This window comes from Stegodyphus dumicola, chromosome X1 (genome assembly GCF_044657685.1).
Source record: "Stegodyphus dumicola isolate Sdum_Otavi_A_Nest chromosome X1, ASM4465768v1".
NCBI lineage: Eukaryota > Metazoa > Arthropoda > Arachnida > Araneae > Eresidae > Stegodyphus > Stegodyphus dumicola.
In genome coordinates, this window is record NC_140780.1 from 163,527,602 (window position 1) to 163,553,544 (window position 25,943).

The window sequence follows — 25,943 nt, forward strand, 5'->3', positions numbered from 1 at the left end:
ATTGGTAAATTTGAAACTAATTAATTAGTTAAATGAAAAGAGATAATAGTGCAAAGTCTGTCCCAAATCCAAGAAAAGTGAAGGAAAACGTTTTCCCCCTAAATATATTTATATTTTTTTTATTTTATTAAAATATTATTTTATTTCAAATTAAGAATCATATCAACTATAAAATCTTCGAAAATATTATTTTGTTAGTTGCCAATATAAACCAATTCGACATAAGGTATGCATATTTTTATGTTCATGCAGATCTGTCATTAAAAATCTATATTTTGAAATTAAAATTTCTGTTTTTATTTCTTCCCTTCGAAAACAATTTCTAAATTAAAAATAATTAGATTACAAAAATAGTTAAGATATTTATGTTTTGGTATGCAAGAAAATAGCTAATTAGCAATATTGAAAACTTAACATTAAAATAATAAATAGTTAATATAAATGGGTGGAAAATGTACTAATTTTAATTTATAGGCTTCTGCGATATATCAAAATTACTTTCATATTTAATCGGTACAGTTTACAACTTTTATTTCGATAAACCTGAATTAAACTGGCAATGCAACATTTTGTCCATGCTATATGTTGGTCACATCACATTTTCATTCTTAATGATTTAGCTGCAGTGTTTGGCATAGAAATCTTTAATATCCAAATTAAAAGTTCTACAGTATAGAGCAGGGGTGGCCAATCTGCGGCTCCCGAGCACACATGCGGCTCTTTGAAAGATTATTTGTGGCTCTCGATAAATGTACCCCAGTTCCCTTTTCATTTTTGTGTTATTATACTTTTAAAAATTATTATCGTTCCTTATGTGTTTCAAAATATCTTTTAAATTGCACACAACAAAAATAAAAGACTAAGTGCAACGTTGTAAAAGATTTCATTTAGGTCCATCGCCTCTTGATTTTTTTCTAAATCCATTTGAAATTAACATAATTCAAGGTGAGTTTTCCCTTTCCAATATAATTATGACCCAAAACGTATCCGGAGAATTAGAATTAATAGAGGTGCAAGAAGATCAAGCTCTACAATTAAAATCCAAATCGACGCCGATTACTGAATTTTGGAAACTTGTACCAGAATCGAAGTATCCTGAATTAGAAAAGGCTGCTTGTCGAAATATTTCAATATTCGGAATAACGTATTTATGAGAATCATTTTATTCCACTTTATAATTCGTGAAATCCACACACCGATCAATATTAACTAACCAGTATCTTAAAGAATTACTGAGAAGTGCTGTCACCAATTATTCACCAAATTTTAAAGAATTATCAAGAGAAGTAAAATAATTGTGTTTAGTTTTTAATATTTAAATTCAATACACATATTTTGTACTTTTATTTATATGTTTTTAATAAATATAACTTCTTTAAAAAAATTTTAATACCTTTTTTTGCATACCTTTTAAATATGCATTTAATTGCGGCTCGCGAAAAATTTCAAATTTTGAAAAATGTATTGGACTATTAAGGAGCTTGGCCACCCCTGGTATAGAGTAAACCTACTTAACCTCGTTATATGAGACATGTTTACTGTTCATCGTTCAGTAAAGCATAACTGCGAATATATATTTACTATAAGCCATCATGAGGCGTAGGAGCCAAATAGTGACTGCCGTGTCAGATTTTATTTTAAAAGCAAGAAGCTTTTATGATAAAATCTTAATTTCCTAGGATTAAAAGAGATTGAGTGTACGTACACATGTCTATCCAATATTTTATTCCGCATAACTTCCAAAAACTAATATAAACTGAAAGAGTTACTGTGCTTGATTTCGCCACTGGTAGAACAAGCAAAAACTATTTCAAACATGTTGTATACCTTCATTATAAAGTGAACTCTGAGAACATAAGCTATTCATTAGGATAATTGTAGTCAAGCCAGAAATAAGCAGAATTAAAGAACATTTTGATGACTTTTAAACCGAATAGCATAACGTTCGTATTTAAAAATGAGAAGAAGCATCTAATCAGATGTTTATGAAATTTCAATAGATTTATCAAATAACAGCTGCTTTGACTACACTTGCAGGCTGAAAAATGCCTGAATTACATGCATTCCGTAAACTGAAAAAATACTTTCGAATTCTAAAAACTGGAAAACAAACACAAAAGTGCAATTCGTGATATTCCTGATTCTTTTAAAAATTCTGAAAAAAAAAAAAAAAAATGCAAAAGGCTAAAAGTCCTGAAAAAAAAAAAAAAAAAAAAAGCTAAGAAGTTTAATTAAATGTAAAAAATTATCGTCCGTGATTTCGTAAGGCAGCTAAAGATTTCAAATATATCACTTCCTTGTACATAGTATTGGAAGTATTGTAATCACGAAAAGTTCCGGGAATCATATTTCAACGAAAATATACATTTTGACCACTATCGAACGCGATTTAAGGATGTTTTTGCGTGACATCTCTACGTAAGGACAGAATCAACGTCTGTTTTCCCACAAAAGGATTATAAAACTGGTTTAAAATGGATTCAGAAGAGATTTTTCCGTGGCGTCTGTATGTACGCATGTAGATATCTCGCATAACTCAAAAACGAGTAGCCTCAGAACATTGAAATTTTGTATGTAGGACTGCTATAACATGTAGCTGTGCACCTCTCTTTTTCGTTGCAATCGGCAGCACCAAATACATACATATATATATATATATATATATATATATATAATATGTATATACCCATTCTGTTTACTCGGCTCCGTGAGCTCATTTTTTTTTTTTTTTTTTTTTTTTTTTTTATTTTTATATGTTGGTAAATTGTGCATTTTTTGCTATAAAAATTAATTGAATTATGTTGTTCTTATCTTCTGGTTAAGGTTTTTATACATTTAATTAATCTGCATGTAATAGTTTTTGAATTATCAATACTTTAAGAGTTCTTTAAGTCAGCGTTTCTCAAACTGTGGGGCGCGCTCCCTAAGAGGGGCGCACTTACATGATTGGGGGCACACTACGAATTGAAAATAAAATGATAATGATAAAATGCTATAGATACATTAAAAAAAACTTTATCGAAATTTTATTTAACAATGACAAAGAAACATTTTAAGGACTTAATGGCTAACACGAGCTTATTTTAAGGCGGAAAACTTCTCTAAATTTGATTCCATGTTAGAAATGGCCCCTCTGAGTTCATTTTCTACTTGAAGCTTATTTTTGTATTTAGATTTTAAGGCAGCAACTACAGAAAATCCAATTTCACAAAGCTAAGACGTTGGAAAAGGCAACAGAATTCTAAGCGCTTTGGCTTTTATAACGGAGCAGTCGTTCAGAAGTTCAGTCCAGAAGTTTGTTAAAGATTTGTTAACAAAGTTTGACTTTTGTAAGGCACTTGTTGAAACATCTATCAGTATTTCTTCTTCTTGTAGTGATAGTCCGACAGGTCTATTCTCAAATGGATTTAAAAACCCAGCTCCAGTCGGACAACTTGATATAATTTTCTGCAAAGAAGTATCGTTTGAATTTTTCACTCAAGTTTTCTAAATGGCTTCCCGCAATTTTTAGCATCTCAGCTTTGTGATTATCTTCCAATGGGGAATCTTTCACAAAAATCGCACAACGTGAGAAACATTTCAAAACTGCTTTCTTTCAATTTGTTACGTCATAATTACATTTTCTTACAAAAAGAGTCAATCTTTGGACTCAAATCAAATATTACTTCTTTACCTTGCAGCTCACGATTGAGTATATTAAGTTTTTCAAAAATATCTACAAAATAAGAAAGCTTCAATAAAAATAATCTGTCATAGAAATCTGTCGAATGCTTGTGACCCTCCTCTCTCAAAAATATCGCTATTTCCCATTTTGGATCAAAGACGCTGAACCGCCTTACCGCGTGCCAACCATCTGGATGAGGAGCTAAGCTCCCATATCTTCACACAGAACAGAGAACATCCTTGATTTTAGAGGCCTAGTTTTTATGAAGTTAACTTCTTCAATAACTATTGTCAAAATTATGTTTATTCCAAGCTAACGCTTACCGATGTATCATGCAGTGCGTCCAGGTAATTTCTGAACATTCATTTTTTACTAGCGCTCTTAAACTGTTGAATTTACCAAACACGGATGAGCTCCATCGGTCCAAATAGCAACACAGTTTTTCCCATTCCAAATTCGTTTTAGTAATAGCATCATTTGTAATCTTGAACAATTCGGTGGCTGTAATTCATCCTTCTATCTGTTTACAAAACAATAAATCTTCACATATTTTAGAACTTTGACAGAATTTAATATGGGAAATCAAATGGGAATCATTACTGGAGTCAGTTGTTTCGTCAAGTTGTATAGCGAACAATTTTCCACTAAGCTCAGATTCAAGTTGCTGCTGAATATTAACTGATATATGGTTAATTCGTCGACATATTGTATCATTTGACATAGTAATATTGTTAATTTGTGAAGCAAAAGTTTAACCAAACATTATTTCTACAATATTTTTGCAAGCGGGTAAAATAAGTTGCTTTGCAATAGTGTGGGTTTTTTTTTTTTTTTTTTTTTTTTCATTTAGCTACTTTGTATGATGCCAAGAGAGCCTTCTCATTTACTGCCAGCACTTTATGGAAATTTGATGACTGGCTGAATTGCTTGTTTTTTCGTAGAAACTGTGATTTTAATTGAAAAAATTGTTTTAACTGTATTTGGTGTTTTAAGGTTTTCTACATCTTTAAATTTTTCATCAAGATATTTTGAATTTTTATGTATTTTTGACTTGTTGCGAAGTGAGAACTGAATTAATTGAATGAGAAATATATCTGTAATGAAATTCGAGGAAATAAGTTTAAATGAAATGCAGGAAAAAATGTGTATAATTTAATATTCCGTACAATTAAGTCATCTGGTGTACACATCAAATTTTTGTTTTAAAATATAGTTTTCTAAAAATACATGTATGATGAGATTATGATTTACACATACATTACATACCTATGATCGTAAGTATTTTTGGTATTACTAAGTACTTTTGTAATTATGCCTGCTGCGTTATAATTCTGTTGTCTTATAGTTCTGTTGTTGCAAAAAGGATAATTATAAACACACATAATATATATGCCTTTTCTTTTTTCTTTTTAAGAAGGAAAATGATTAATGCTGTACGCAATAAATTAAATTTTATTTCGATTTCTTTTTTATTTTTCATTCTTTTTATTCCTTTTAAGTTTATGAACCATATTTCGTTTTGAGAAATACTGCGATGAATTTCCTTAGCTTTTGATTTTTGCTAATATTCAGAAACACTATGTTCTTCTTGCACGCGATAGAACAGACGCATGCTTTTACCTAACCATAATGAACCTATTTGGACCTCTATAACATTTAATTTATATGACAAAATAGATACCTTGGAACGCACTAATTCTGATAAACTCTGCTGCATGAAATTATGAAAATTTCGGGGAAAATGCAAAAGATATTTATTATTTAGAACAGAGAAAAACGGCATGTATGGAGTTACGTAATTATTCTTTTAGCCTCTCTTCAGATACTTGTTCCATTCGGCATTTAAATAAAAGTTTTTCTTCTTTAATGATATTTTCTTTTAAAAGTATAAGTAAAATTTTATCTTTCAAGTTCACTTTCATCTGCTCTAATTCATAAATGTAATTTTTAATGTAAAGTAGTTTTGTAGAGATTAAATTCAGATATATAAGATTTTTAATTTTACTAATTTTGAAAAACAGTTGCAATTTCAGTCAGCCTATCTCATCAACCGAACTTCTAAGTTTAGACTCACGAGAACAGGAAAATTAATACAGTGTAGGATTCTCCATTGTGTAATTTTAAGTTACTGTTGAAAGTGAAGAATCTTAAGAACTGATAAGCGAATAATCGCTTGAGTTCGTGTGACAGGAAACAACAAGATAGAAGGGTAAAATAACCCTTTATTATTCCAATCAAGTGTAACAGAACTCCGTCTTGGAGTTGTACAATAAAGCCGACACTTGGGCTTGAACTTAAGAGACTAAGAATTAAACTAAACTAATCTTAACTAAAGACATATAGCCGAAGCTATCAAAATTCTAACAGAGTTGGCCCCTTAACGCTAACTGAGTGCGAAGCTATCAAGGGTCTAGAGTACGGCCGAGCATAATAATAGCTTACGAGAGAGTAGCCTAAAATGGCGGACGCGTGCAGCCAGAATATCTGGTATCTCTCTTATTAAGACAGTAGAAGTTCGCGGTTAAATACCACTACAGCATTCAAACGTGATTCTAAAACTACGTTCTGGCCGGAAGTGGCAAGTTGAAATTAAGAAGCGATAGGAAAGGAAGTTTAACTCAAAATTTAACTGTTAATAAAATTAACATAATCCTTACAACAGAGCAAGAAGACAGACATATAAGGTAAAGATTCTCATTCTGATAATGATTATTTTAGTTTTTAAATTTATTATTAAGATTTTAGTTATTTTTTTAGTTTTAGTTAGCCTATCTTAAAGAGACTGTCTGATGCAAAATTGGACTGCACCCAGGACACACTAAATCTCACTTTCAACACCTGTATAAAACAAGTTCTTAAATATGGCGGTTAAAGTTTGGTTTCGTCTGTACAGACTAAGTTGTAAGTTCCGGGAAGAGCCCAGAATAAAGCTCCCCGCTTAATCACACGAGCACTAGGGTTAACTCCGACAGTAGCTTTACAGTCCCATACTTCAAACCCTCCGTCTGCCGTTGAGATAAAGGAACAGGCAGTTTATACAGTTGCTAGACTGAAAGCATCTCGGCTGGCAAATTGGAGGCAAAATAGACAAGTGGGCATCTTCAGAACGCAGATTTGTCCTGTCGAGATTTGTGAAGGCCTTTTGGGTGATTTAAACCTAAATATGCCTTTTGAAAATACTAACATACTTGTTGAGCTGCTGGAATTTTCGGAAATACCCTATAATTTAAAACTGGGTGAAAATAGGGAAAAAAGCCCCACTAGATATTATTCTAAAAACAGATGCCTTGTCACTACTGGACAATAACTATACTGAATCAGAATGGATATTTATCTTTACATATGGCTCTGGAATGAATAATGCTTCTGGTGCAGGTGTATATTGTAAACTAAATAGTACGCCCTAGTGGGTTAACATTTTTCAAACTTTGATGCAGAAGTTCATGTGGTCAATTTGGCTGTGTCTAATTTGATGTCTAGAATTGAGTTTTTTTAAAAGCCGTCATTCTTGTTGATTCTAAGTTGGCCATAGAGGTAATAGCTTTCCAACACCACTCTGAGCCTTCTCTTGTGTCAAAAATAAAACGAGATATCAGGGAACTGAATATGAAAGGTGAATCTGTATAATTTCAGTGGATATCACCCCACGTAGATAGTGACGGTAATGAAAAAGCATATTTCTTGGCAAAGAGGGATACGGAGTTATTTATTGAATAGAATTTCATTTCTTTGGCTTATCTTACAAGAAGTATTCAAGAGAATCTTACGTCGGCTTACAATACACAACTATCAATTAAATCGAAAGGTAAATTCTGGGAGAGTATCAGGAATAATTGGAATGAGTTCAGTCGCAGTCAACGTAGAGAGGTTGTGGCTAATTTCAGACTGCGTACATGGCCCGACTGCTTAGTCGAACATATCAACAGAATAGGCAGATTGACTAATAACTTAATACCCTATTTTGTAAAACAGACAGTATAGGTATGCAGCACTTTCTCGTCTGTCCAAACCTTGACTCGAAGTTACAACTTAATGATAGTTTCTCATGCTATATTGGATGGCTAGGGATGATTTGTCCTGAGCACACGGTTGCTTCTCCTCTAATCACGGAAGATTTTCAAGATTTTAATTGGGAAATTTTATGTCTTAATTTATTGGTATTGTAACAACCTAAATTTAGTGTCGTAATTTTTAAGCATTTTTAATATTTTGGTGATGTCAATTTGAATTTATTGTTTCTGTCTATTAGTGCTCCACAACTTTTACTCTATGGATTTAAATTTTTCGGGAGTATCAGCAGAACCCATCAGTCTTTCAGCCATTTCATTACCAAAAACGTTGCTCCAGGTACATCGCAAGGGATAGATTATACTACTACACTCAAGATGGGAGGGGAAGGATATGTATAATCAACCAAGTGTTACGCGGGTAGAACCCGCACCAAAGCTTTCGGAGTATCAATCAGTCTCCATTAATACTATCTACGGTGTCTTCTGGATTCAAATTTATAGCTAAGCTGATCTGGAAAAGACAGTTTCAACTTAATCTTTAAAATATTCATTGAAAATTTAGAATTCAATAATCATCCTGCAATATAATAGACACACATACATAAAATTTGGTGGATATTGTGATTAGAAATAATTATTATGTGTTTGTCTCCCTGAAAGTTACAGAAATTTCCATCTGCAGTTCCTTTAGTTTGTGTAATCATAGGTTCTATATATTATAAAACTTTAAAAGCTGCGTTTTATCTAGTTTTCTTTTAATAGTTTATGAAATGTAACTGAAATTATGTTAAGAGAAAAATTCATCGAGTGAGTCAATCGCAGTGAGAGCCTAGTTAATAGTGTGTCAAATAAATGTGAAAAGTTTATAAGACTTTATAGGTAAGTAAAACAAGTTTCAGTATATAAATATGATACATTTAGAACTCTTGTGCGTTAGGGCAGTATACTTTTAGTACCCTTTACATACTACTCGTTACTTTTGTTTTCATTTAATATAATCCTAAGTATATATAAAAAAATCCAAAATTGTCCTTTTAAATATCAATGTTTATAGAAAAAATTTTAAAATAAGGCAAAATTCAACTTTATCTTGACATTGGTTTAAAATAATAGTCTGTAATATATAAAATTCAAATTTAGCTTGACACTGGTTTAAAATAATAGTCTAATATATAAATAATAATCCGTTTAAAATAATAGTCTATCATTTCAAGAGATGACTGGATGCAGGTCTTACTGCGTAGGGAAAAGTATATATTACTAACACGTCTTAATATGCTTCTAACTATGCGTTTACAATTTACAATTTTATGGCTTATAGGCACTATAAAATTGATTTCTTCTTTTAGGTAATTTGTTTTTATGCTTTTATGTAGAAACTTTCACTTATTATTATTATTATTCCTATAAAATGTTTACTAATTATTTTATAATATGTAATATAATAAGAGTTTCAGTTTTAAAATAATACCATTGGTTAAAAAGCTTGCTCTTGAAAATATTTCTCAGAATTTTGCATTTGTTATAAAAGTTACAGAAAGCAGTGTAAAACTTACGAAAATGTCAATTGTTGAGAAATTTTATCTTTCTTATGCATAAATTCCGTTCTCATTGAATCTTTTTCTTTTCTTACTAAACTTTAAATTATGTTATAATTCCATGCAAAATATATATACATATAAGGTGACTGGTAAAACATTTGCTTTTGACAATAATTCTTAAAATTTTACTCATACTACGAAAGATACAAAGGGCAGAGCAATTCATTTTATTATTAGAAGCTATAGATTATTAGAAGATATAAAACTAGCAATTAATGAGAAATTTTTTGATTTTATGAATGGATTTCTTTTTCTTTAAAAAAAAGTATGGTATAAGAAACAATAACAAAATCTATATTTTCGTTACATTGTATCAATCGAAAGCAATAGTAATTAGCAAAATCATAATATTTTCTGTGAATGCATATTTGTTTGGAATGCTTAAAATTTTATGCCGTAAAATATTAATATTAAATTTAAATTAAAGTGCCGTAAAAGATATAAGTCTTAAAACGCATGAATAACTTTCATAACTGAAGTGGAAAAATCATAATTCAAATATTCACTTTCAAATTTTAATCTAGTTCGTCTCTGTAAACTTGGGGGGAAATGTTTCAAGAAAAGTTGTGCCTTTACTACAAGTATTTACTTTGGCATAAGCGGCGTTGAAAAAAGCTCGCCAAAGTTTCAGTGCGTACATCATTCTAACAATTTTTAGTGCGAATGGACGAAGACTGTCAGGGCGAAGTTCTTCAACGACGTTAAATTGTGTAAAGCTCCTCAATTTACGTAAACATGAGAGTAAACATTTCTCACACATATTTGACTTTTATTCATATTTATAATACTTGTCTGCGAAGTAGATTTGACGATATGCATTTTATTTATTTATTTATTTTTTTATTATAGTTCCTTCTAAAAGAAACCTCGGCGTTGAGCGATGAATCACTAGTAAGATTATTTTCTCCCACCATTTCTGGCTCAGCATGCTCTAAAATTCCGTTTCTAACTTAATGGAGAAATTTTTATATTCTGATGTTTTCGTTTGCATTTATTAATCCCTTATTTTATTCTGTTATATACAAGTTCAAGACCCCTATTTTGCTATTCATTACATATATATTATAAATATTTCATTTTATTCCTTTTCAAAATATTAGCAATGTTATTAAAAGCGTTTTGCACTGAAAATAAAACAGCCTTCCTATCAAGGTCACGTATCTACTAAGATTAAGTCCGAGTTTCTGTCGCAAGATGGCGCTACATGTAAGCATAATATAAGCCTTCTCTCTCTAAGAGAAACGTCAATCGGTAGAGAATTCGTTCAGAACTGCTCTCCATTGATCCGAACAGCTCCTTGCAAGTCATAAAGATTTTAAATAATTTCAGACACTTCTGAAGTACGTATTTGCTCTCAGATGGCGGAAGTAGAAGATACATGTCAAGCAAAGCATGTTGACGAAAAGGTATGAACCATCTGCTTTTTAATTTCTAAGTAGGAATGTTAGTGATGCAGAAGATGAATCTGTCCGCTCGAAACTCAGATAGATTCACCTATGAGAACTAATGTGACTAGCTCTCAAAGGTAAGCTAGAAATTGCCTTATCCTTTCAAGGATCAGAAAATTGAGAACCTTATAGGCACAGTTCTGCTGTGTTGAGTATATTTATTCTCTAACAGCTTAAGGCTGAACGCGACGACAAATTTTGTAAATGAAAAATCCCTGTGCTAGAGTATCCTTTTATTTACTCTGCGAATATGCGCAACTTGTAAACAGGTAAAACATACGAGTAGCGTTGTTTCAGAAATGTCAAAAGTATCGTAAGAATGACTTTGGATTAGCATTCATATGCAAAGTTCTGCATATTATTAATATTTTACTGATTTATTTTAAAACAAAACAAAACAAAACAAAAAAAGACTGCGTCGAATCTTAAGAAGTATAATTAGTTTTAAGAATTATTCTAGCCTTCAGTTAGAGTACTTGAAACAGCTTTAATGGCTAATATATGAACGCGAATTTCATTTATTAAAATTATACATAATTAATCAATAATTAACGATAATTCTTTAAGTTAAGCAATATTTTTCAAATTAAAATCGGAGATAACATCCACATTTTCTCGATAACAAACTTATTGTACAGCACTTCATCTCATAAGAAGTAAATGTTAATTTTCCATATTTGTTATATATAACCTACCAGGCTGTTAAATTCGTTACAAGTTATAAATATATTAAGTTTGAAACAAAATGCGTTTAAACAAAGTGCGTTTTTATACACAGTTTATGGCTGGAAAACAATGTCTAATTTAACGTCCTATGTACATTACAAAGCAATTTATAGTTTATAGTTTTACAATATGCAATTATAAATAGTCTTTGCTTGAAAATTAGAAATAGAAATACAAAAAATTTTCAGAGTTCTGATCTATTTTTACAATAATCTAATAATATTTTTGTCTGTAGTTTACATTATATATAATCTTGCAAAATTAATGCCATGAAAAGATATTGTTCTTTCCCCTTAGTGTGAACCATTCTAGGTGTTGAGAAAGATCTTTCATGTGTTAACTAAAATCCTTTCAGGCGCTCAAGCTACTTAGTTTCGTTTTCTTGTTTCGGATGTCAAAAACAAGAAAACGAAACTATTATCATTCTACGTGTTTAAGATCTTTCACTTACCTTTAAAGTTATATTAGTGCATTGATTATCAAGCAACTAATTGAGCCATTCTAAAACAATATGTACTTTTTCACATAATTTTGTTAGTTTGTAGCAATAACAAGTTTTATTTACATCTACGGAATTAGCGTGATAAATGAATGTGTTTATTAATTATACTAATGGTATAAATGCTGTGTCATAAATTATGTTTCTCTGCTACAGAATTTTTTGTTCCTCTACCCGTACGTTGTTATCATCCTAAAAGTAACGCGCTGTGACAAAGATAAAATTCTGCAGCATAGATTCGAATTGTTTGTATGTTACTTTCTTTCTATTAAATTTAATTTAAGACTTTGTTTTATTGTACAACAGACGTAGACATTATTTTTAACTGGAAAGAGAAGGAAAATTTTTGTATGGTCTTCTACTGATAGGTATTTTCAGAATGTTCAACAATTTGAAAAGTGAAACGGACGTTTAAAGTTTTCGACGCAAAATACCAAAACGAAATTAATTGCTCTTCTGGGCTAACGCCCTTTGGTCTAATAAGTTAAAAAGATATCAAAATTGCTAAATTTTTGGCGACCCCGTACTGCAGGTCCCGTGACCCCAGTTGGGGTCTCAAATCACAGTTTAAGGAACTCTGACATAGAATAAAACGAAATTTTGCGTGAGCGACGTTTTCACAGGAATAATTCTTTAAGTTATACCATCTATCACAAATATAGTTATTAGTGTTCGAAAACGTTTCTAAAAATATGCATATTCGCAATTTCCGTTTTTGGCTTTGGAAGTACTAAAATGTGCAAAGCTGCTTGCTCTGATTCATTGTAAATTATATAGATTAAATTTACTTTTACAACGGTTTCTAACAACTTAAAAAAATTAAATGTTAAGAATTACAGCAATTTTGCAAGTCTTAACTAAAATAGTTTATAAACCATCATTTTTTCGCTTAATAATTCATTTGTCTGTAACTACATGGACTAAAGTAAAAAGTCTCCAGGCTCCTGTTTTCCTGTGAATCATCTTCCAGATCTGATCATCTGCTAGAGGATTTTACTTTAATCATCTTCAATCTGGACCTTCATTATGTTCTAAATGATTAAAGTAATCATCTAGAAGATTCTAGATTATTAAAGCAATTAATCCTTACTTTAATCACCGTTCGGATGATTGTGCATCCTTAAATAAATGCAAATTAGCAGTGCGAGGCCTACAGTAAAAGTAATATTACTTAATATATAAAACTTTAATTCGTTTATATAATATGGGAGGTGGAAAATAAAGTACTTCATTTTAAATACGCGAAATCATGCTTCTTTAGATATCCTAATTTTCAGTGTTCAATGTATTTTTTACGAATTTTCACTTCCGCTGGTAATAAATCAATTCATAAGAACAGAATATGTTGTAATACTAGTTGAAATGTGACTTTTCAAGTCAGTTATAAAGGTAACCTTTACATTATAATGGATTATCGGCTGATAAAACAAATTATGCTGCAACCTTAGATTGAATATCCCTCTTCTAATTAATAACGCCCCATCGCTATTGATACCAAAGATAACATGATGGGCTGCACCTTGTTAAAATAAGTAAACAGAAGCTGTCGTGTAAAAGAGTACTCAAGCGTTCGATAGATGAAAGAGAAACATGATAACTTGAACATTACAATTAGGCAAAATTTGGCGTTAAATTAACTTTAGTTTTAGAAGAAAGCTCCTCGCAGTCCGAGGGAGGAAGGGTAATTTGCATTATTCTTAGGATATTTGGTTCCTTGAAGAAGAGAGATGAGTTCGGATTCTCTAAAAATATATAAAGCTTTTCTCTAAAATTAATTTTAATCTAAGGCTGAACTTTGTTTAGTTTTAACTACGAATGTTCCCGAATCGCTAAAAACCTTTCATCAGAGACCAGTATAAATTAAGTTATAAGGTATTTCTCCCGCTTTCCTAGCGTGCCTTCGTAATGCAGTGGTTCTGCACACTGGGCCAGTATTCCAGAGGTCTGCGGTTCGATTGCCGGCGAAGGCGTTTGCTCATTTTTCATCTCTCCGGTTTTTCCAATTAACCTAATGTCTCTACAAAGTAATTGGAAAAAAAAAAAGATGAAAGAAAAAGATTTGAGAAAAATATTAGACATAAGGACCATTTATAAATTATTACAGTTCAAAATTTTCAACTGAGAAGCTTTATTAAAAATATTTAATCTAACTGTTTTTTAGATGTCGTTAGATAGCGAATTTTTTTCAAGTAGTAATTTAGTGGTACTTATTATTAATTAATTTATTTCATCAAAAAGTTTATGCATTATTGCTTATTTTATAACACATTTCGAGTCTCTTTTGCTTTCTTTTATGTATAAACTGGGAAAGATACAAATTAAAAACAAGTAAATTCAAAGGAATTACGTAATAAGTGTTTAATTGCATTTTAGACACTAATTTAATGGATTTTCTAATCAAATTAATACATTAGTGAAAGACTGTGTGTGAACTAAATGTGTAAGAATCCAAATGGGAATTTTGCCAGAAAAAGACTGGAATTTTTTCCTCTTTTCTTAAGTATATTTTTCCTCTAGCGAGAAAATAATGTCAACATAATTAGTAAAAACTTTAACTGTGTGTGAGCTTGGCAAGTAAACGGTTAAAACTGCAAAATCAAAATTTTTTTTAAATTCTTAGGATCTCGTCATTATTATCACTTTTCATCTGTCGCTAACATTCAACGAAGCTCTAATGTCTTATTCCACATTTCCTTAACAATCTTCACTTAATGTATCAAAATTAGACGTGATTATTGAATTTAAAGGAAGACTTTAAAAGTAACTAGCGCATCGAGCAACAGCACCACAGGTCCGGAGTTCGAACCCCGGGCTGAGCAAGGTCGACTCAGCCTTTCATCCCTTGGGTTGATAAAATGAGTACCAAGTTCGCTTGGGGACTAATCATTGAGGGTGGGGGTCCTACGACAAGCTGACCACTTGTTCAGGGCATATGCTTACGCACCCCGGGGCCCACGGCCAAGAAAGCAGATTTCCAGGTACTGCAGGCCTTGGCCCATTAGGGCTGTTTGCGCCACTGAGTTTAGTTTTTAGTTTTTAGTTCTTTAAAAGTAAATGTCCATTGTTAAAGCTGTGATTTTATGTATATCGAAAACACTGGTATTTATATCCATAGAAAAGTTAATTAAATTATGCAAAGTTCTTAGAGAATAGTTTCCTAAAACGAAGCACATTTCTTGTCCATTTTATCATATAATACTTATGTTTCCTTCCTAAAACATTTACATGTTTCAAAGCATAAATTATATTTTTAATTAAAAAAAGAAAATGAGATTGTCGTAGATTTTTAAATAAAATTGTATCGATTTCGAAGGCGATCAGACATAGGTTTTTCTTCTTCAGGAATAAAACATTTTAGGTAAAAATGCTTTGTTTCTGAAGAAGAGTGACTTATGTCTGAATTGAAATCGATGGTTTTATTCAGAATCTACATCATCATAAGTTGCTTTTTGCATAATTTCAAATAGCACCTCGGCGAGTTTCAAGCCTAGTTAGATAAAATGATGTCAACTCTCGATGCATTTCAAAATGTTACAGTCGTGAATTATGAAAATCCAAACTTTGGTATGAAAGCCTCTATGGCATCCCAACGAGCATATTTTTGCACTCTTTATACACGTGATTTTAACACAAAAACCTTAAAGAACATTCTTTTCTTAAAATAGCAACAGAAGAGGGTGAAAAGAGGAACAAGCAATTAAATCGAGGTTAAATGCTAAATTTTCTGCTTATTCAGCAGTTTAACTAAAAAAAAAAAAAAAAAGCATTTTTTTACAGATAGTTAGAATCAATTGCACTTTAATGTTTTGCACCTTATTTATTTTTATCTTCAACTTCCTTCGGTATGAATATGTTCTGTCGTGCTGTTGCGGTTGTCAAGTTACACCTTTCTGAAGAGTTTAAAGTTGAATTTAATTCCCATCCAATCCCAAGGAGTGATTCGTATGACAGAGGACCTGCTTAATCGCATTGTATCATTAACCGCGCTGTTCCTTAGCGCGATTAATGAATCTATCATTCAGTGCTCGTTAAACGAAATCGCGTTAGAAAACAATGAACAACGGGGATATATTATCATGCATCGAACAATTCGTGTAAATTTGAAAAAAAAAAAAAAAAAAAAAAGCACTACATTACAGAAAAGAACTATCGAAATTAATAAAATTAATTACTTAGTATTTTATTTTTATCTAAATATTTGCTCGAATTGCTTTCAAAAGAGTGTTAAGATATTTGAATAGTGCTCTACATCATGCTCTACGTCAAAATTTCAGACCACTTAATCAAGATTTAGGTGAACTTTAAATCTTCGTTCTATACCAGGATCAACATCAAGCAAAAACTTTTTATCATACTAAAAAAGATGGAAAACTGTGTGAGGTTTATTTAATTTACATAACAATTATTTTATGTTTGGAATCTTTACTGTTACTTCTCTCTTTCGGTTTTCCAGACAGTGTGCAAATTAGCTCGCATGTATTTAAGAGATGGTTTGAGACTGTTAAGACAGAGCGTGTTCTGCCATTTGTTGGCCACGTTACTAGGTTTGCTGTTCTAGGTAAGAGTTCCTGTCTTCGGTGTTGCTACGTGCCAATAGTTCCTGTCTTCGGTGCCAATAGTCCTGTCGGAGAATTGCAAGTCAACTTCGCGATTAAATGGCTCTGCATAGCCTTTTACTATTAGCTATTTAAATTTAGCTCTACATTTGAATTTCTAGATTTTCGCCATAAGTGCTGGCGAACTTTGTAAGCAGCAAGAGAGGCTTCTATTCATCTTACTGAGTTTAAAATAAAAGCGTCTTTTACACTCTTCTCAAGTTGCTAGAAAAAGCGATGAGTCGCTTTAAGTTTATCAAAAGGTTAAGTCACATTTTACAGTAGAAAAAGTGTTACTAAACTGCGATATTAAAAAAATATTACATTGCACTAACCAAATAATCCATTTCTCTCCAACCTCAATCAATAACTATCTAAAATAACCATTCCTTAAATATTAATTTGCACTAATCGCGTTTGATATTAAAAAGAGAGAACATGAGAATGGGAAATAAATAATGCCTTATCATTGCTTAAAAGTAAGCATTGTTTTATCTGTGCGGAAGTTTAATTTATGAAAATGATGATGTTATTTCTCTTATTTAAGTACAGAAAGTAGCAGATACTTTCTTATCAACGTTTATGATCTAAAATTGTGTACAGTATGTAAATACATCTATATCTAAATTAAGATTAAAAAATGCATTAAAAAAGAAAATCTGAAGAAGTTTTAACAATCATGAATCAAAATTCATTAAAAAACGTAATTTATTAATGATTTTAGATGTAAGTTAGTGATGTGAAAGTGGAGGTAAAATTTAAGAGATTAAAGAGATAGAGAATGAAAACTTAAAGAGAGACAGAGAAAATATCCCATCTCTTTCCATCATCACCTGGGGCTGAGATTAGGAGATTTGATTTATTTGATTGTGGTAAAGCATTCGAAGGCCTAAGGGAAGGGATGTCTTCGTGGAGGACTGTTCACGGGAAATTAGCTCTTATACACGTTACGCATGTGGAAAACCACGAAAACGCTCCTGCAGCCAGCCCGTTCACATGGAAGCGAATTCAGATAGGAACTACTAGTGTTCAGCGATTTTACCGCTCAGCCACTGGTGGTACTGAGACTAGTAGGGCAGTGGGAAAAGATGACAATCATTGTTCATTCTTCCAAAGATGACAAGGGAGAAGAAAAATTGGACGAAACGTTATCTTGGACGAAAGCTTGCGTAATCAAATTTTCTTCCATACTCTGGTACTGTTTTCAGTATTTTCTGTATTTTTATTAGTGGCGTTTAAATTCTTTTACCTTTTTCATTGGTATGCCGAAAACATTATGGTCTTTACTTCTATCATCCTTTGAACAGCACATTACCTACTCATTCAGAGCCTAAATTTAGCTAATGCTCTTCTGAGCTATGCCTTAAGCCGCAGCCCTAAATAAGGCGAGGTCTAGGATTTTATTTTATTATTTAAATTTTCATCATTCATTTAATAATTGATTATATTCTTATTTGTATTTATATTTTTGTTCAATTTTAATTTTAATTATTTAATATATTAATTCCGAATTACTTTATTATTTTAATTATGTAATACATTAATTACTAATTATTATATTATTTTTTAATTTTTTAATTTTTTCCTGAGGGCCTTCCTCACAGGGCTTCGACACTTCTAATTTTAGAAACACAGCAAATAGTGCATTTCATCGTTAATCGTTTTTTAGTTATTCGCCTTAAAAACTAGAATACTGTGTAGAGATATTAGGTATTTTTGGAAGCAGGAGAGATTGAAAAATTAGGAAAGCCTTCGCCAGGAATCTAACCGCGGACCTCTCAATTACGCGCTGAGTGTGCTGACCTCTAAACCACGAAGTCTCGCTAAGATGGCAGGTAAAATGCCTTATAACAGAAAGACCCCGCTTAACACTTTTTCGGTTTAACGCTCTTTTATCTGAATTGTGGGAATCCCGAAATTGCACTCAGCGTTAAACTTCACGATATCTGAAGTTATTTGTGTTTCTTCTTTCCTGCGGTGTTATACGAACGTATTTTTATCGTTTCAAACATTTGTTGACGTTATTGTCGTATAAATTTATGTAATATAACGATTGATATAGTGACAAATATTATGATTTTTAGTTTTTATCATGGGTGATAATAAAAAACAAGAAAATAAAGCAACAAGAAGAAGCATTTCACTAGAAACTAAAATGCAAGTGATTAGAAGATTAGATACTGGTGAACGTCAATCTCAAATTGGTGCTGCATTAAATTTGGCAACTTCAACAATAAGGACTCATCTTAAGAATAAAGAAAATATAATGTCATTGGCAACTGCAGTTACGAGCTCCGCAACTAGAATTACCCGTTCTAGAAATAATACAATAGAGGAAATGGAAAAACAACTTTCTATATGGATTGACGACGAAATTGAGCACAGTATGCCATTAAGCCAATCTATTATAATGGAAAAAGCAAGAAGAATTTTTAATTCATTCAGGTCGAGGCAAGTGACACAAGTAAAAACTTTCATTGCAAGTCGAGGATGGTTTAATAGATTTAAACATCGAAATAATCTTCATAACATACAGATTACAGGAGAAGCAGCGAGTGGTGATACAAAAGCGGCGGCTGAATTCCCAGCCACATTAAAAACAATAATTGAACAAGGAAACTATCCTCCAGAATTGGTTTTTAATGTTGATGAAACATGCCTACTTTGGAAAAGAATGCCAAAACGAACATTTTTATCCCGTGAAGAAAAACGTGCACCAGGATTTAAAGCTGCAAAAGATCGCTTAACACTTCTACTGGGTGGTAATGCAAGGGGAGATTTCAAATTAAAACCACTACTTGTTTACCATTCCAAAAACCCAAGAGCGATGAAAGGAATATCCATATCAACTTTACCTGTAATTTGAGAATCCAAGCCATCCAACCAATTTATATGACTTAATAACATGCATTCCAGTCGAAGTGTTTTTTGCCGCCTAACACAAATGCCTTAATCAAACCAATGGCTCAAAGCGTTATATTAAATTTTAAGGCTTATTACCTGCGGCGAACATTTAGACAGATGTTTGAAAAATCAGACGGAGAAGAGAAACAATCAATAAGAGAGATTTAGAAAAACTACAATATCATGAATGCAGTAGAAAACATAAACCTTTCTTGGAATGAGGTAACAGAAAAATGTTTGAAAGGGGTGAAATGGAATATTTGGCCAGATCTAAGCAAGGGCGGTGACACTGGACACTCTGTCGATATGAATGAAATAGTGGAAAAAATAGTGGAATTCACGAAACAAACCGGTTTAGATGTAAATGTGGAAGATGTCGAAGACATAGTGCAAGAAACAGCAGCAAGTCTTTGTAATGATGAGCTCAAGAAATTAGCGGACCAAGAAGCATACAAAAGTATTGAAAGTAGTGATTCTGAAGAAAAGCAAAAAGAACTTTCAACAGCGTTTCTAAAAACCAGTTTGACCACTATAACAGAAATTATGGACCAATTTATTGAAAATGACTCAAATTTTGACAGGAGTTTAAAGGCAAGACGGGGTGTTATGGATGCCTTACCAACAACTTTTTACAGAGCGCAAAAGGAAAAAGCAAATTACATTAAACACCTTCTTGATAAAAAGGCAGAAAATTGGAAATACAGAAGAGACTGAATGATCTGAAATGTAAACATACTGACTTAGAATTTTATTTATTTTTATATGGATATTCGTTTATTATGTTTGCATATTTTTAAGAAATAAATTTTTCTTTTATTGTTATAAAAACATAATCAATAAATTTAATGGTAAAATACTTGACCAATTTTCTACCCATCTTCCCCTAACACCATTACTTACATGATGAGTTAACCTCGTTTAACCCTTTCCGGCACGCTACCTTTTAAAGTTGGAGTTTTGATTTAAAAAAAAAAAAAAGTAGGCAGTCTAATTAGGCCTAGAGGAGTACACAAGTAAAATTTTCTGAAGATAGCACTTATCATTTTACTTCTGTGGGTGTGCCCAAAGTGGCACCCTGATTGAATAGAGCTCCAAAAAGAGTGCTGAAACGGGCATTGTTGTCAATGAACTGACCAATGAGATGCGGAGAAACAAAGAATACAGACTCTCAGTTGTCCTAGATTATCAGTGAGCCAGGTCTGGGCACACCTAGGGTTCGTCGTTTGATTTTAGGCAAGATTTCAAGGTAAAAATTTAAAACTAATATAGAATAAGGAGATTAGCATACAACCCAAAAAAACATAGAAATTTCTTTTCAAACAATTCCTTTCATACCCTAATAAAATCTGGAAGATTTCTTTGAAAAATGAGGGTCTTAAAAAACTGAACATGGCTAACATATAAGGACTGGTTTGCGTTGAGCTGCCATCTACTATAAATAAAGAAGGTTTAGAGTAACCTATAGTAATTAATGGAACGTATACCCCGCGTTAAGCGAGGTCTTACTGTAGTTGATTTCTAAAAACCCTATATTTTCTGCTATTTATTTTAATAATACTGCTGGATTTTAACAAATTTTACTGTGTAGGCTGGTAATAAAAATCTTGCGCAACGTAACGTTTTGCGTTTGTTCCTGTTTTAAGTGATTTATCGCTCGCTTAAAACAGGAACATTACCGAATTACCATTAAGCACGTTTTCTCGATATTCTTTTTATTCTAAGGTGAAAAGTAGATCTGAAATAAGTTATAATTTCCCCCCCCCCTTTTTTTTTCCTACTTAGTGCCCACCAGCGGCTGAGCGGTAAAGTCGCTGAACGCTGGTAGTTCGGTCCGAGGTTCGAATCCCGCGAACGGGCTGGCTGCATGGGTGTTTTCGTGGTTTTCCCCATGTGTAACGTGTATACGAGCCAGTTTCCCTTAGAAAGTCCTCCACGAAAGGCATCCCTCCCCTTAGGCAGATAGCCCTAGTGTGCTTTGCCGTAATTAAATACACCACACACCACATCTTTTCTACTTATTCGTCATGATTATGGCTTTTAAGAAATCTTGAAAATAGAGTAAAATACCAGTTAAAAAACCAAATAATAAATCTTGAATTATACACTTAAATAATCATAAATTTGAGTCATATAATTGTATTTTGCAGAAATTCCTAATTAATATTCAGAAAGTATTTGTTTAAGAGTACTTACAACTTTTCCTTTTTTTTTTTTTAAATTCATTTTACTTAAAAAGCCAACAATTCAGATTCTTAAAACTAACATAGTTAATTTGTCTGAGGAACTTTACTATGCTGCACAGTTTAAAGAAACACTTCGTTACGTCATGTGCTGTGCTACAACTTTTGAAAACACTTTTACCACCCGCTGATCTTCAATTGACTTCCGATGTCCAATTTCTAAGCATCTTGGTGAGAAAGAAAGAAAGGTTAGAAAATAATAACACTGAAAATAAAAGTTGGTCAGAAATGAATTATATTTTCCTCTAAATAACATTTAATAACAAATTCTGAGTTACACATACCCATTCGCACAGTAGCACGAACTCTATTCGTTTCTCAGCCATAAGCCAAATCAGTGACCATCTACTAAAAGGGCGGGAAAAAGCTCTTACTCTAAAATTACATTTTTTAAATATTAGACTGCTTGTATGGCTGTTTTCGTGGTTTTCCTTATGTGCAACGTGGACTCAAATATGATCTTCCTAAGAGGTGATAAAGCCGAAAAATACAGTGACGCTTTGTGTCCGATGCAAATGGGAAATCTATTTGCTGAGTCAAATTTTAACTTTTCATCTGAAAAATAGCTTTTATATATCACTATTTAATTAAGGTAAGCTGTTAGGAAAAAGGTTTTATGAACTGTTTTCATTTAATAAGCTCTACGGAGACATTCTAATAACTACTAATTTTAGAGATTAATTAAAAGTAGATTTGAAAATCGCTTTATGAACGAATAATTGGGAAACGTCTTTGAAGCTTATATATTATGATCAATATTTTGCATATGGTCAAGTACTTAATTTTTTCCTTAATATAGGGCACAGATCTAAACTAAGTTGTTCAATGAATACATTTATCTGAAACGTTAATAAGTTTCTAAAAACACGGTTTTGATATGATTTTAATCTTTTTAGATGATTTTGATCTGAAAAGCACTAATAATTTTATTCAGGGAAAAAAAACTATAAGCCTTATTATTTATATCGCCAATATAAGCAAATAAAAAACAACTTAAATTACTTAAAATATGTAATAAAATTCATTTGTCATAAATCATAACAGCAGATGATGGAAATCCATTTTCATTTATAGACAGTTTATTATTACGAATATATATAATATTAAGTAATAAAAATAGAAAAATCTAAATATAATAATAAAAAAACCTAAATTTAAATGTTCGTGTTTATAATAAATTATTGATACTGTAAGGTTTTTCTCCCGCCTTCTTAGCTTACCTTCGTGGTGTAATGGCCAGCATACTCGGCGCGTATTCGAGAAGTCCGTGTTTCGCGTCCAGGCGAGGGCATTGCTCATTTTTCATGTCTCCTGCTTCCAAATAACCTAATGTCTCTACAATATAACAAACGAGAATACATGACAGTATTTTTGAAGGCACAAATTATATAATATTTGAAACATAAGTGCCAAAGCCAAAAAAAGGGAATTATAATAATAAAATTGCAGTTTGCAATTTATAAAATAGTGCTAATAATTTTTTAAATATATTCTTAGCGTACGATTATTTGAAATAAAGGATTATTCAACTAATCTGTCGCGTAATTGCTTAATAAAATGCTTATGTATTCAGTATTTTCCTGACGATATTAAAGAAATTAAAAGATCCTAGAATCTTTGTCCTCAATTATTTATACGTATTTTAAAGAGTGAAAGAGAATTTAATGTTGATTTTGACTCTAAGTTAAATCAAACAGAATCAAACAGAGTTACCATATTTATCAAGGAAATATGTGTTTCAAGCTTCTTTGGCACTGGTGCTTCAAAAATGCAATAATTATGGATTAGAATAATTAGCCACTAACAGTAATGCTCCTTAATATGCCTCTCTTTTTATCATATCTAAATAGTTCACTTATCTTAAGTTTCTGTTATTTAGGACAGTAGGAAATAATCCACCTTCATTCAGTTTATAAGGCATTTTCCCGCTCATTTTCGCATGACTTCGTGGTGTAATTGGAAGCGTATCGACGCATGTTCGTGAGATTCAGGGTTCGAGTCCCGAAGAGAACACTCACAATTTTCAGTTCTGAACCGATCAAAAAGCTTGATGACTTTCTACGTTAATAAGCTATCTAAAATCAGCAATTTCTTTGCAACTGTAATATACAGTAATTTTGGATAATACGCATAGTAACGTGTTGTGCGTATTAAAATGACTCTTCTATAAACGACATATAATAAAAATTCCCTTTTTTTATTTATGATTGGATTTTGTTATCATTACAAACATAAATTAAATTAATATTACAGTATTTAAATATAATAACTAAAAATATAAATTTGAACATTCATACTTACATTAGATAATGACCACGTGGCAGCAGTTCCATGCAAATTATATATTATTTTCGAAATTAAAAAGGGTATGAGAAAAATAATAAAGTTTAAATTTGCAAATTAGTAGACTAAAAGTATATGATGCTTTTTTAAAAATTTTCCGTTTGTGATTATTTGAAGTCGAACTTTTGCATAGTTATCTATACAAATATTTGCAAATGTAGTAGTAGTCATACTATACGTAGTAGTAAAATAGTCTGTAAACAATTAACATCAAGTTTAAAAAGGGAAGCATAAACGAAGCGCTGATTTTGACATTTTTTAAAATGCATTTCATATTTTTTGATAAATTCAAAGAATTATCTAAATTCGATCACTTTTCTATATACTAATCACATATATGGGTTTCAAATAGTGTACACCGTAATTCCCTATCTTTTATTTAAAAATCTGCTGTTTGTACTTTTTATGTCCAATTCCAAATAAGCAAAGGTCACCAGATCCCTACATTTGCTGCATATGCTAGTTTATCAAACAGATATTTTATTGAGAAACATTTCGCACACAAAAACTTTCATTCGTTCTTCAAAATGTCTAATGCCCTAATTGCACTTCCTTAGCATCTAACGATACTGTTACGAATTTTATATTTAGACAACTAATTTTAGTAGAATTGTAATTAAAATTGTTCTATTTTTCTGCGTAATGCACCTCGAGACAAATTTTAAGAGAAATCTATGCCGAAAAGTAAGAATACAGGGCCACGTGCATTTAACATTGACTAAATGCTTATCTCAGTAATTTGTACTGAAACTGAATAAATGTGATTGACCACTGTGTTAACTGTAACCGTAATTCCACTCTCATATTGCGTTCCAGTCAGAAAGTACTAGAAATATCTCGCGACTGATTGAAAACTATAAAAGGACGGAAAGAGAGCGTCTGAGTTCAGTAGCTTAGTTATTGCTGTTGAGAGTTGTTTAGTTCGGCGTGAACTGAGATATTCGAGTAGCTGTCTCTTTGCATGCGCTTTGCATTGCATTGTATTTAATGTTTTTAGTAGTTTGAAGTATAACTACTGATTATACTGCTTGATATTGTGAACACTTTTACGAATATCTCTCAGGAAAGTTCGAGAGTTCTGATATATTTCTTTTGATAAGAGTAAATTTTATTAACCTATTATCGGACTTGTGCATTCAATCCATTACGAAACCGTACGCATGCCAAACTTTTTGGTGTCAGAAGTGGGATTGAATGCCAGCGACAAGAGCGATGGAGGAACAATTAAGCTACTTGGTGGCAGCTTTTGTTGCGTTTCAAGAAAAATGGAAGCTGGTCTAGAATCCATCAAAGAAAAGATGAAGGTTGTTAAAAAAAGAAATGAAAACTGGCCAAGCTTCCGTTAAAGAGGAGATGAAAGCAGGTGAAGAGGAAATGAAAACAGAAATTGACTGCATAATAGAAAACAAATTCGAGGCTATGGAAGGCAAAATAGACGCTGTTAAAAACAGAGTTGGACAAATTGAAGAAAGAGTTTCTTCTGTGAATGAACAAATAGATGGAAGAGTTTCTGCTGCCCAACAACAAATCGAACAATAAATTGATGACAGGGTTTTCGTGGTCGCCAAAGAAGTTGATACCATGAAGAATTTCGTAGTGATGACAGGGAGAAATACTGATAGTTTTAAGTATTAACCGATGCCTACTCATCCTTCTCTGGAGCTTGTAGAGTCATTAGGACGTTTTTTAAAGGAGTCGTGAAAAATGAGCTATGCCCTCACCGGGACTCGAATCACGGACCTCTCGAGTGCGCTGACCACTACACCACGAAGGCATGCTAAGAAGGTGGGACAAATGCTTTATATACTCCTCCTTTTAAGGGGGTAGTGGACGATGATTTTAGCAAAAATCGACCAAAAATTGCGAAATAAAAATTTCATATGATAATATTCTTCGGTTTTAACTCTATCGTC

At 31.9% G+C, this 25,943-nt stretch overlaps 1 protein-coding gene across 1 annotated transcript in view; it reads left to right on the top strand.

Moving 5' to 3' along the window:
• Positions 1-10,530: 10,530 nt before the first annotated feature.
• Positions 10,531-25,943, top strand: part of LOC118194142 (uncharacterized protein ZK1073.1-like) — a 164,107-nt gene continuing 148,694 nt past the window's right edge. The window contains exon 1 of the mRNA XM_035365328.2: positions 10,531-10,681. Coding sequence (XP_035221219.1) covers positions 10,634-10,681 — 48 coding nt within the window. The 5' untranslated portion in view covers positions 10,531-10,633. The remainder of the gene's footprint in view (positions 10,682-25,943) is intronic.